Below are 12,994 nucleotides of genomic sequence, written 5' to 3'. Positions count from 1 at the left end.
AAAACTAAATGGCAACGTTTTAAAATGAAATCATGAAACATCATTTCGCAAGCAATCAGGGAAGCCACAGGCAAAGCTAATTAAAATATTTTGCCAAGATGTATGGTAAACCTCAGGGCTGTGGAGTGGCGGATAACGACTGGAGATCGGAGGCCAAGGACCCACCGGTTTGGGGTAATATTATGTTCCATCTCTATCTTCATCTCCATCTCCATCTCCATGTTCATCTTCATCTTCATGGATCTCCATCTCCATCGGCAGTCGCATCTGTTTGCCGCGCATTTCATGAAATTACGCGCTGTTAAAATCAACTTAAAAAGACTCCACGTAGTTTTATGTTTCTCCTCTCCAGCCAGCGAGCAAAAAACAAAGTTGTAAATTATAATTTTATGTTTGAAATCTCAAACCAATAATGTGGAGTCCCAAGAGCCTGTAAAAGGGTAACCAATTGGCAAGGGGTTTGATCTACGATCCTGAGAAATATTCGGCTTTCATTCATTTCGTGTAAAAGTTGAACGTTCGGGTAAGTAAATTATTTATCGGCACATAATGTGGGTCTACTCATCCATTTAAACACACTTTAAGAGTACATACACTATATGTATTTGAATTACATATCTACAAAACATGAAATACACTTTAAGTCAGAGTGAATTGAACATATTGAATTGACTATCTCGTAGTGCAGTCCATGGTTTGTTCTATGACATTTTCTCGCAGTGCACGGCTTAGTCGTAAGTCGTTAAGAACCTAACAAAAATATTGTAGGAATTGAGCAAAACATCGTTAAAGAAACTCAGCTCTGAGCGCTGCAACTCAGCGGCGCGCAGCTCATTAAATGCGTCTGCGCAACGTAATTTGCCTTTGAGGCGCGCACGTTTCCAACGTTAAGTTCCTGCGCAGGTTTCCCGGCGTATTTCCCATATCGTTACACCCCATATACTGCCCATATACTGCCCATTTACTATCCATATACTCCCCATCTGCACCCATACACTCCCAGGAAGCACTCACACATCCTCGACTGAACACCCTACACGTTTACGACACAGCGCGACATTTACTACTTTGATGCCCAGGAACGAGATGCAAAAATGCTTTAGAATTGTAAAAATGTTGAAAATAAATTAAAAATGTGCTAAAAATCTCGAGCAGCCCGCAGGAGGAGGAAAGTCGGTGGGTGCACGGCCGCTTTTATGATCCTCTTTGCCAGCATTTTGGTGCTAGTTAATAGCTCCCATATACATACATTTATGTTTGGGAGAATTAATGCGTGTGGGCGAGGCTGGAGCTTTGCCATCGTTTTGAGTTTAATGAAGGCAACAAAAACCGATTTCCGAATGAGTCCGAGCACATGAATTCTAGTTTAATGCATTAAATAATTCTCGGTCTAAGCGGATGGTACTTTTCCAAGCTCCTTGGAAAATGCTATAATATCTAATTATTCGAATGAGGATGGATAAAGGTTAAAAAAACGAGGTTAGATGTTCTTAAAAGACTTATCTTCTTTATGTATTAATGCATCATATCGATATCAATATCAATCTATATAAAACAGCTCATAAATGCATTCATAAATGGTAGCATTTCGGGTTATTTTACTTATAATTAACTTAAAGTCTTTCTCTTCTCACACAAAACACAAACACAAGTTAGACTAGAAAGTATAGGGTAATATCTCAAAAAGGATTCTAGACAAGTCTTTGAACTGTATCTATACCTATTCTTGGTACTTAATCGGTTTTAAAGCACCAACAGTGTTTTACAATTTGTTAATCTTCATGGCAAGCTGTCAGTTAAGTTAAGGTGATCATGGTACCATGGTATCCTATCTAAATCATCTGGCGATATGACAGGAAGCGCCACATCCACTAAAATTGTTTATCCAGCAAATGTAATTTATACACATAATTAAAGTGTGATCAAATGCTCGAGTTTGCGCGCAGCAATTCAGCTGCTATTTACGACTTCTCAGCCAGACATTCACAATCGGAGCGGACCAGACTTGCAGGCCACGATACGCACAACTAATCCGGCTGGAGGAGCAGGTATCTTATGGCCAGTGTCCATTAATGTTAATTGACGTGGGTAATTTCATTTTCAATGCAACAATTTGTGGCAGTCAGCAGCGAGCAGTTCGGAGCTCTGAGTTCTGGTGTATTTTTTTTCCGCCCAGCCGGTGTTTCGGCTTCAAATTGAAATGGCAACAAGTTTTTAATGAAGTGAATGGGGTGCACCGAGGTCCGAACTGTTGAACTGCTGATAGACAAGCGCGGTGGAGGCCTGCGAGTGACAGACCGACTGACTGGTCGCGTGTTGAGGGCGTTCGTCGCCGAGAGACGTGGGTTGTTGGCAGTGGTGGCTGTGGCCGAATATGCAAATTCACATATTTACCTTAATGGCCATCGACGCGCTCGGAGTTGTCGGTGCTCCTGGCCATGGCCTATCAATCATTGAATTCTGGACATTAAAGAGAGTGTTCAGGACGGAATAAAGTCGTTTAGCCGGACGCCTTCAGCCAGGTCAGAGCATCAATCAGTCTTTATGTTTGGCCAGCTATTTGATCCCGATCTCGATACCGGTTAGACCAGCCTAAGGCGGCGCTGGAAATGCAGATGCAGATGCAGATACTTGCATCCCGAGACGCTCCGAGATAAGATGACCAGGAACATGAGCAAACAAAGGTGTGCGCCTCCTATGATCATATCACATTGCTTCGTCCCGCCCTTAGATTTGATTTGGTAATTTATGAATTCGCGCTCCGGCAACCATCAGGGGCACAATTATCCGGCGGAGGAAGTGGATCGGCGAAACTGGAGGTGGTGGCATTCAGGAATGACTAAGTGGCATGCCAAAACCTTTTTCCTGATGTGCAAAGTGACTGAGAACAATGCATACTAATGAAGGGGCAGGTCCTCAATCAGTTGGCTGGAGACTTCTAATTAAGATTAGTTAGTGAAGTGCATTTGGAATTTATGAAATTCTATTCGGCGAAAATGCGTGTCGGTATTTAAAAATATTTTGCAGAGCCACCGAATAAAATGCAATATTATTATTTATTTATTTGTGCTTTATCCCTTATATATATATGTACATTTCATTAAAGCTAATGGTATAATTAGGTATTTACAGTGTTTAGCTAAGGCTTTCATCTGAAATATTTATTAATTATGTCTAGTTGACCTGTTTTAGTTTTTTGTATAACAATATTTATTATTTATTAAGGAAAACAAGGGAGAAGAAAAACCTTAATAAAATGCAATATAAATACAAAATCTAATTTAGTAATTTGCATATTTTGATGATTTTTCCTGCTCTTTGCAGGGAATTGCCAGTGTGCAAATGGTTTGACCGCATAACAAAGTGCAAATAGTGAAAAATGTACACTGTACGAATTTGTTTGTATTTAGCATTTAGCAATTGTATTAAATAATTTAGTTACGTGCTTGCATAGTTTGCTATCAATTTATGAACTGTTCCAAATCTGTTTCAAATTTTGAAGAAAATATAAATTAACTGTAAATTTAAGTAATGCGAATAAATAGATATTTTTTCGCTGTGCAGGCAGTGGATCCCTTACTCATTCCGGACTCTGTTGCTGTTGACATTTCGGCTTAAAGTCAAAGCGGCTTTGAATTCGATCACTGGAAAACCTGCTTCTCATGCGGCCTACGATCAGCTGATCAATGTAACTATTTATGCACGTAACTGTTTGCTCTGCAGTTCAGATACGCATTCGCTAGGGAAAACTGGCTTAAAGGGACAGGGCGGTTGGCCCATAAGTTGCGGATATTATTACTGACAGTTTTGTTGCTGCAAGTTTAATTGTTGGGATATGAAACCGAATGCGAAGCTTGAAAGTGTTGAAGAAGGAAAAGGGAAACATGGAGGGCGTTGAACTTCTCGAAGTTGGCTAGCATTTGGCGAATCACTCTTACTTTATGGGTTCAGTTTGATACATTAGACAAATTCCAAAATTGTAAATTAATTTCATTTGTGCATTGCTGGATAATTATAATTACCTTTAGAAACTGTTTCTATTAGCATAAACTCATAATTATTTATATCGAAACATAGTAATTTCCTTCCTTGGTAAGTTGATTCGTAATTAAAAACAAATTATGTGCACTATGCTATTCTCACAGAGCCCAAATACTTATTTTATGCCCAAGTCTTGAAAACTTTCTTCGTGTGAAACGCACAGTTTTCCTACTTGCAATCAGATTAAAGCACTTAAATATAAATTTTCTAGCTGTTAGTTATTATAAGTAAGCCCCCTAGTTTTTATAGATCATTAATTGTATACAGAAGCCAGAAAACGCACTTTTCTACATATGTTACCGTTTTAATACACTTAAGTACACTTAGGCTATTTGTTATTATAATTAAAGCACCAAGCTTATATATCAAAGATTGGGATATCAATACCACGAGGCCAACAGCATTTGTAGGAGCAAACTCTTCTGATTAAGCAGTTGATAACTGCTAACACATATCCGCAGAGGACCATAAATCAATTTGGCCCGCGGCGAGACCAATCACACACTCGGTTTATGAAGCAAGTTCTTGGCACCTTTGGGCAGATGCCTGCCATAAATCTGCAAGTGCTTTGCTCTGCCCGTTCCTAAATTCGAGTTCGCTTCAAACGTACTCAGTTCGCGCACTTGCAGTCGTATAAATCTGCCTCGGGGAAGTTGCAGGTTGCCTGTTGCAACCAGCGATGCCGATGCCAATGCAGCGAACAATGCCTGCCCCAAGCCGGATCATAAATTGCGTGTCTGTGGAAATGTAAACAGTTCTGAAATTGAAGGCAACCCGAGACGAAGTCCGATTACTAAGTGGCAACAGAGAAACCAAGAGCCAGCGCCACAATCTTTCGGGGGGTCCAACATTGTTGTGTTAAGCAGTACTTCGCATGCAATTACACCATTTGCAGCAACTCGGCCGGCATCATAAATATTTTATAAATTTAATAAATTGAGTGGCAAAGAATCTGGCCCGGAGGAACAATTATTTTAACTGCCCACCTATTTTGATCGGAGAGCAGGGCCGGAATAAATCATCCTTCCCGGAGCTGTTGATTTTGTCAACACTATGTAAGCCCCAATTAACATTTAATGCGATCGATCATTTAATGACTTCCTTACAGCTAATGCCCCCTTTAAATAACGAACTCAGTTTCCTAATTGTTTAACTGTTTGTAGCGAGGCAACCCGCCGCCTTATTTGGTCAAGCTTCGGGGAATTTTCATAGCTACACAGAGAGAACATTTTGGCAACACAGTCGAGTGGCGGGAGACCAACAGTAATTCATAATCTGAATAAAAATGTAATAAATTGAATACGGGTTTAATTTGTTTTAAGCAAATTAATTCATGCCACACGGTTACTTAAAACAGAGAACGTGTGTTTTCGGCGTGTATGGTATCTTTTTTGTTGCATTATGCTTGTGCCCCATCATTTTACTCACTTAAAAAGCCGTTGAATCTTCACACAGGGTAATTCAGTTTTTTTGGTGGTCCGCTTTCACGGCTTCACAAGCTTTTGACTTGTCAAGAAAAAAAAAGTGCGAGCCTTAATGTCCCGCATTTCGAGGATGCTTCTCAAGTGAATACTTCGGGACTTAGAACCTGGCTCAAAAAAAGGGGGTTGGGCTTCATTGAGAGCCCTCTAATTGATGCCTTCTGGATGGGAGATGATTATGCCTGTACTCCGATGCAAATGACTTTGGCAGGTTGTAAATATCGCCAACAAGGAATGCCTGAGCTTATTAGCCCTATGTCTTTATCCGCTGCAGCTGCATCGTGTTTAGAGCCATTCTAGACTGTTCAGAGGCCAGTTCGCGAACTGCGACTACACTAATTTTCTGCTCGTAAAAACGGCTTTAATTGCGAGAAGAGAAAACCATATTTTTATTGTTCGTGCGGAAAAGTATTTTTTGTGGCCTGCTCCTGGATAGATTCTGGCTATATAATTAAGCCCCATTTCAGTTGGATATAATCCCGACTTGGAGCGGACCTTCGGGCATCGCGAACAAAGTCCGGCGAAGTATTAACAGTAATGCCAACATATTAACTGGAAATCTCGTAAATTATTCACCCAAATGACCTGTCAAAGCTGCCAAGCGCTGCTCCCGAGCTCATTTCTCAAATATGGGAAATAACAAAAATAATAAAATGCAAACTACGCTCTCCAGCTGGAAACCGGCAAACGATCCATTTGAAACGAAATCGAAAACAAAATCGACCAGAATGTATGAGCTCGCAAAATATACCAAAAATACATTTTACAACTTCATTTTACGAGCGCAGCAAAGTTTTTGTTTCCAGCCAGGGGTTTTTCAGTCGAATTGGCGGCACTAAATGTTCTAGACAGACAACTGGGAGATCTTTTGGTCTTGCACCAGGTCGTTTGGGCCTGGCCAGGAGGCGCTGCCTGTCTTAAGAGCCCGAAATTAGCACAACCCATTAAATTAATTAACTCAAGTCGAAGTTTATCGATTGCGGGTCACGGTTACCTTGACTTTGTGAGCACGCTACACATACATACATGAGTCTTATCGAGTTCGAAGTTGTTTTGAGTTTTATGTTTATTCTAAATAAAGTTACTACCATGCCTGATTTTATATCGTTTAGTTATGTATAATGAATACATATTAAGTGTATTACTGCATTGTTAAGCGCATTATGCAAAATGAACAGAATTGAACAAAATGAAACAAACAAAGTGTTGACTGACCTAACGTACTATTAGTATTCAAATGGCATTTAATTAATCTGATGAAATTATCTTTTTCATTTGGCGGGACCGTTTAAATGGTGTATATATAACTTAATGATTAATCTGGAACTGCACAATTTGTTTCGATTATGCTTGTTGTTAAATTACTAGCCAAATACACTTCAGCAACACAACATAGAACTAGAAAGAGGATTCTAGAATGTTGTATTTTCTATTAAAGGTACTGCCCAATCCTCACTTAGCCATTTGCGAGCTTAAAACTGCTGGCTGATGATCTGCTCCAAATCAATTACGTGTTCAAGCAGATGTTTAAAAAGCACTAATCGCATTACACTGACCATAGCCTTATGTTTTAGAAATTATCTTGAGTACAGGAAAGCCCCAGTATCCAACTGATACCAGGGCAATATATTGTTCTACAATATTGCCCATTATCGGTGGAGTATGATGGCCATCAGATTTAATGACAAAATGATAGTCCTGGAGCAGGTACAACTGCTGGAGGAGCAGGAAACCCAAGGAAAAGTGCCAAGTGCTTAACCTCGCGTATGGAGGTGCCTCGCAGACGGCATGACTAATTCCGGAGTCGGGCAGCGCCAGTGTGGGCAGCAGGCCAAACTAATGAGCCGTCCGACTTGTTTTGGGGACTGGAAAAATGTGCAACAAAGTTGCCATGGCCAGCAAGAAACCCGATCTCGGTTCCTGTTTGAAGACGGGTTAGTTAGCTCCGTGCCGGCGATCGAGATTACTTTTGGGTTTACATGTTTGCAGACATCGGGGCCACAACCTGGCTGTGGCTACTTGGCTGCCAGAGACACCTGAGAGTCTCTAGGAGCTGAAGAAGCTCGAGGAGCCAGAGGAACTGGAGGAGGTGGGGCGGTATCCAATTGATTGACGAACTGCCTGCAGTTGACAGACGTCGGTTTGTATTGTCTGCGCTTCTGCTAAATGATTGCCGTAATGTCTGATCCATGTCTGGCTGCTATTACGCGTCGATAATGATAATATGCATAAAGAAGACATCGGCGAGTGGAAAATGCAACTGTGAAAAAGTTTCATGCCTGCTTAGCACTTTGATGGATGGTCGTGTTGGATCGGCTTGACAGACCGTCTTGTAATTGTCCGTAGACGTAGATTGCGCTGCATTTGTATGCCGCGTTGTGTGCCGAGGTGCAATTAGGAAACGTGGTCAGCCGAGCGTTGGATGGCCCTCATTGCACCTGATTCGGCGGATTCCACACCCCCAGACGGAGTCGGAATCCAGCCGCTAATGAGCATTTATATCTTTATATCTGAGGCCCTAAGATATAGCCACTCTAAGTTCTTGGGAACGCTGATCATAAATGCCAGTCCCAAGGAATCGGGTAATAATAGCTCACTTAGTACAGCGAATTATTCATAAAGGGCCATTTTTCATCATATGTTTATGCGGGTCTACAAGATTAAGCCTATAGATTGATTACTTGTGTAGGGACAAAAGTACTACTCGCATGGTGTCGGTATCTGAAAGATCCATAAATATGCTAATCACTCCTTGAACACTCAACTTAAAGATCAATTAAAAAATTAATTTGTCGTATTTTAAAATGTTATACACTTGCATATCTTTTTTGCATTGCTCTAATAACCGATTATGCTCTTCAATTAGAAGAGTATTTTTCCCACGCATGAATAAGGCTTAAATGCTTCGAGATGGGCGACCAAATCGCTTTGGAAAGAAAAGGCGGCACTGAAGCCATCAGGTGTCAACTGTTGACAGCCAGTGAATCCATGTTAATTGATTTTGTCATGGGCCGTCACCGACGCCACAATGCCTGTTCATCCAGGCAAAATGCCATCTTGTTGGTTTTTACAGGGCTTTGGTCTCCTGATTCTTTGTCATTGGGACTATAACATTGTTTAGAGTTTAAAAATGTCTTATTTATTTTTAAAATTAGACATGTAAGCTGTGCCTATTTGCTTAGATATACTCTAAGGGCCCACACTGTATGCCTAACATTCCCTTACCTTTTGGGAATGTAATGTTTCCAGAAAGCTGTAGCTAAATTATAACTCTAATTATAAATATGAACGTACGAGTATATGCGCAATAGGTAACTTTATGTCGACTCCATTCCATTCAATTGTCATTCCCCCTGGCTGCCTTTGTTATTTACTAGTCTGGACCCCGAGAACAACTACAACTTGATTAGGCCTTCTGTCGGCGGCGTCTCTGCCCCAGATGCCTATGGTACGTGCCGCGACGCCGCGTGGAGTCATGGTTCTGTCCTCGGGACTCCCAACGGCGGCATTTGCGGCCTATAATTAGGTGGCAATCATTTAGTGGCGCGAGATGCACGGCCACTCCTTGGCGAACTGCTCCTCGTGGACAGGGCCAGGATGAAAAGGCTGTGCAATTTTCTTTGCGCTTTCCATTTTCAATTTTCCGTGTGCACTTTACTAAATGAGCCATAAATACTGCTAGATACTTGCAGAGATCGCAGATTAAGGAAGCTACACGATACATCGTGTTTGCTTAGGCGCTCCCAAAGGAGAAACCTAACATGACAGGAACAACATAAGACATTACCCTAATTAAGTTGGTATGTTCTTAAATTTATTTGAACAAATACTGAAAGAAGTATTCGATTTGTTATTTATCATCTAAAAATATGTTATTTGTTTTTCATATTAAATTTTCTAAAGATTCTTTGTAAGCAACGTTACGTTAGCGTTCTATCTGGTTTTTATTTCTAATCAAGCTTTTTAAAAAATGAGTAAAGCATTTTACGTTGAGTAGCCTTAAAAAAACCACCTCATAACTAATGTCTGATCTCAGAAGTTATAAATATAGTTTTTTATGAGATCGTGGTGGGTAGAGTTGAGCTTTTTGGCTCATAACGAAGTCAATTGGATATTGAGTCTAGCCCATGTAAATTTCGGTATTAAGTAATGCATTTTCAGACATATGTATGTAAATGGGTTTTACTTACCCAAGGGCACGTTGGCGCCGTTCTTGCGATTGACGGAAACTGAGATCGGCAAAATGGCGGCACCGGAAGTGGACGACGGCGATGGAGATGACGAGTCGCAGGACCCCTCCAGCGATTGGGCGGGCGTAGGCACCGTGGTCATGTGATGATCGGCGCTAGTGATCACCGATGTCCCCGAGGATCTACCACCTCCTACTCCGCCTCCCGAACTGCCCCCTGCGCCTCCTCCTCCTCCTCCACTGCTGGATCCGCTGCTCGAAGTGGCCGCTGCCGCATTGCTGGAACTGGGGGCTCCACCGCCAGAGCTGCTGCTGGCCGGGCCCCCACTGCCCCCGTGGTCGCTGTGCGGCGGAGATCGCAGAGCGGTCTGCGTGGCCGGTTGTTGATGCGAATGCTGGTGATGGTTCTGTTGATGGTGGTGGTGGTGCGAGTGTGGGTGGCTTTGGTGCTGGTGCTGAGCCACCGAAGCGGCTGCAGCGGCTGCCATGTGGACGTGGTGCGCGTGGGCGTGACCGTGGAGGCTGGAGGTGGCCGTGGTGGACCCACCAAGATGGGAGGCTGGAGCCGACGGAGCTGCTGCTGCGGCCGCCGCTGCCTGCTGGTGGTGCAGGACATGTCCGTGATGCGAGTGGTGTCCGTGTGCGTGATGGGCATGCACATGGTGGGCGTGGACATGGGCGGGAGCTGCGACATGATGGTGATGACTCAGCAAAGTTGTGGCCGCCGGATTGGCAGGCGGCACCTCATGCATGTGCAGTGCCCGCTGCTCGTCCTGCGCCTGGGCTCGCCTCAAGGCCGTTTGCAGAGCCATCACCCGCTGGCGGTCCGCCGTCAGCCGGCACTTTTCGCACGTACAATAGCGGAACTTGCAGTACCTCTTGTGTCCCTTCAGTGTAATCTTCAGGCCATGATTGCGGCAGCGGGCGCAGTTGGGTGGCGTCCTCGGCGAAATCGAGCTGCCACTGGAACTGGAGGCACCGCCACATACGTCGTTCTTTGAGTCGATCATGTCCGAGTCGGACATCGTGTCGCTATTCCAGTTCTCCTCCGAAACCATGTTTCCAGCTTCTGATATCCTATGTAAAAGTTCGAGCGTCTAAGTTTATTTTACCGTGCTTTAAGCTATTTTTAGCAGCATTTTCTGTGCCTATTAACTGTCTTTTGCTGTTTAGTTCACTGGGGCTTGAAATTATTTAATTTTATTTCAATGAGATTTATGTTATCCAAGATTATGTAGTTGTATTGCAATTTAATCTTGCATGAAATTTTGATAAGTTTAAGTATTGGGTAAGTCTGAAGAGTATTGATAAATATTTAGACTTAAGGTCTCACTTTTAAATTTTTGCAGATTGCCTTTTTATTTTAGGAGCACCTGAAAAAAGAAGGTTAAATTTTTGTTTAATACAAGATAATCGTCAAATTTTAGTTAGTATCCACTCCACTCTTATTCAGCTGATGCAATTCCACTGCATCTATGTATCTACTCTAGGTAAGAGGCCCAATTATTTATTAACGATTAAGAAATTTAGTTAGTCCTTCTTTTTTGCATGCTTGGCTAGCAGTGGCAAAACATTTACATTTAGAAAATGCTTGCAATATTTTTCCATAGACCTCACGTCAGAATAGTAGAAAACCAAAACAGATGTTAAAACTCCGTTCTTATTGGCCATCGAATATCGCATGTTATAAGGCAATAAAGTATGAAGCATGATTTAGATTCGATTAACCACGCCCCTTTACATAGAAGAACATTGCTTAGACTGGTATTCGGTTTCAAAAACAAGTCGAAGGTGGAGCCAAACACGTAGATACATTGTATTGATAGAGTAGTGAATTTGTCCCGGTATCATGTAATACTCAATGTCTCAAACAGTCCAAACGGATGCGCAAATAGCTAATGGAAGGTACTGAAATTATGGTCGACTTTTGACTCTTTGAAATGGCTAGGCATTAATTTTGCAAGCGTATTTTTCGTTTGAGAATTGTGTGAAAAATTCCTCAGATACATTTACGTAATACGGTTAATTATGAATCGTAAAAGATTATATATTATAACTATGAGCAAAAGTTAATATGGAAAGCATATATAATTTTGAAAAGTAATGGTAAATTTACAGCCAATATTTGCTTATATACTTTTCAAAACACTTTATCACGAGAAGTTTTTGTTACAGATTTAACTGCAGGATTATTTCGTATTTTTTTATTCCGATTACTAATTAAAAATTGTTTATTTCAAATTTTGTTATAGATAAACAGATACATGTTTAATATACAGAAAAAACAATGCGAAACATTAAAGTCTAACGAATAAACCATATGATATCTTCTTCTCTAATTGAGTTTGTAATAATATATTATATATTATATATTATAATATTTAATCATAATATAATAATATATAATATTATAATATTTAATTTATTAGTCCTATTTTTTTAATTTATTTGTTTACAATTAGAAAAGGAAAACTTTTTTGTAATACTTTTCTTAAAAATATTTTTTAATATTTACTATTTTCAGAAATAAAACAGCTACTAAGTTTAAAAAAAATGTATATGTACATTTTATACTTGGCATTATTGCGTGTATTTTGATTTACAATTAATACATTTATATTTATTTTCAAGATCATGTGATCATTTAAAATAGCGTAGGTGGTAACTTTAATATTAAATATTAAGTTTACCTGTTTAACGTGTGTTTTGAAAGATTCGTTTGATTATATTTGAAAATATGTTATATATTATAAATAAATATATATTTAAAGTTGATTTTATGTATTTAGAAGGTTTTTAGGTTATGGGTAAGAATATTCCGGATTACTATTGGTGGTTTAATATAAGAAATGGTATGTTTAGCTTTTGTAGATTTTCACACAAAACACTTGCTTCCACAACTCCAAGTATACAGTCACTTTTAGCTGTATGTTTAAGAATATCAATTAATAGTCGACACACAACAAACAAAAAATCACACAAAAAGTGTTGCACGATCTCAACTGACTTGCAAAAGCCGCCGGTAAAACGCGCGACTGAAGAATCCGATTGTAGTCAAATTAAACAACTGTTCAGCACCGATAGCAACGTGCAAAAATCAATATTCATAGGGCCCTATGAAACCCAAATCTGCTCTGTTAATCCGCACAACTTTTCAAAAACGTTCCGCGAGTCGCGAGCCGAGCTTTTTGCTTCTGCTGCTGCTGACCGATCTGAAATCTTTGGCATGCACAAGGCAACTCACATTGGGCCGCAAGACGCGGATGCAAAGAACTCAAAAGCG

The 12,994-nt window shown here is 40.7% G+C and overlaps 1 protein-coding gene across 4 annotated transcripts in view; it reads right to left on the bottom strand.

Annotated features, from left to right (window-relative positions):
• Nucleotides 1-12,994, bottom strand: part of LOC6539897 (protein doublesex) — a 42,427-nt gene that overhangs the window by 25,063 nt on the left and 4,370 nt on the right. For 3 of the 4 annotated variants that reach the window (XM_039376019.1, XM_039376022.2, XM_039376021.2), the window contains exon 2: nt 9,713-11,084. In XM_039376019.1, coding sequence (XP_039231953.1) covers nt 9,713-10,769 — 1,057 coding nt within the window. In that variant the 5' untranslated portion in view covers nt 10,770-11,084. Of the gene's footprint in view, nt 1-9,712; nt 11,085-12,401; nt 12,942-12,994 lie in introns of those variants that run through there. The other variant, XM_039376020.1, reaches the window with a different exon arrangement.

Source organism: Drosophila yakuba, chromosome 3R, assembly GCF_016746365.2.
Source record: "Drosophila yakuba strain Tai18E2 chromosome 3R, Prin_Dyak_Tai18E2_2.1, whole genome shotgun sequence".
In the NCBI taxonomy this organism is placed as follows: Eukaryota; Metazoa; Arthropoda; class Insecta; order Diptera; family Drosophilidae; genus Drosophila; species Drosophila yakuba.
This window is presented reverse-complemented; position numbering and strand designations above follow the sequence as displayed.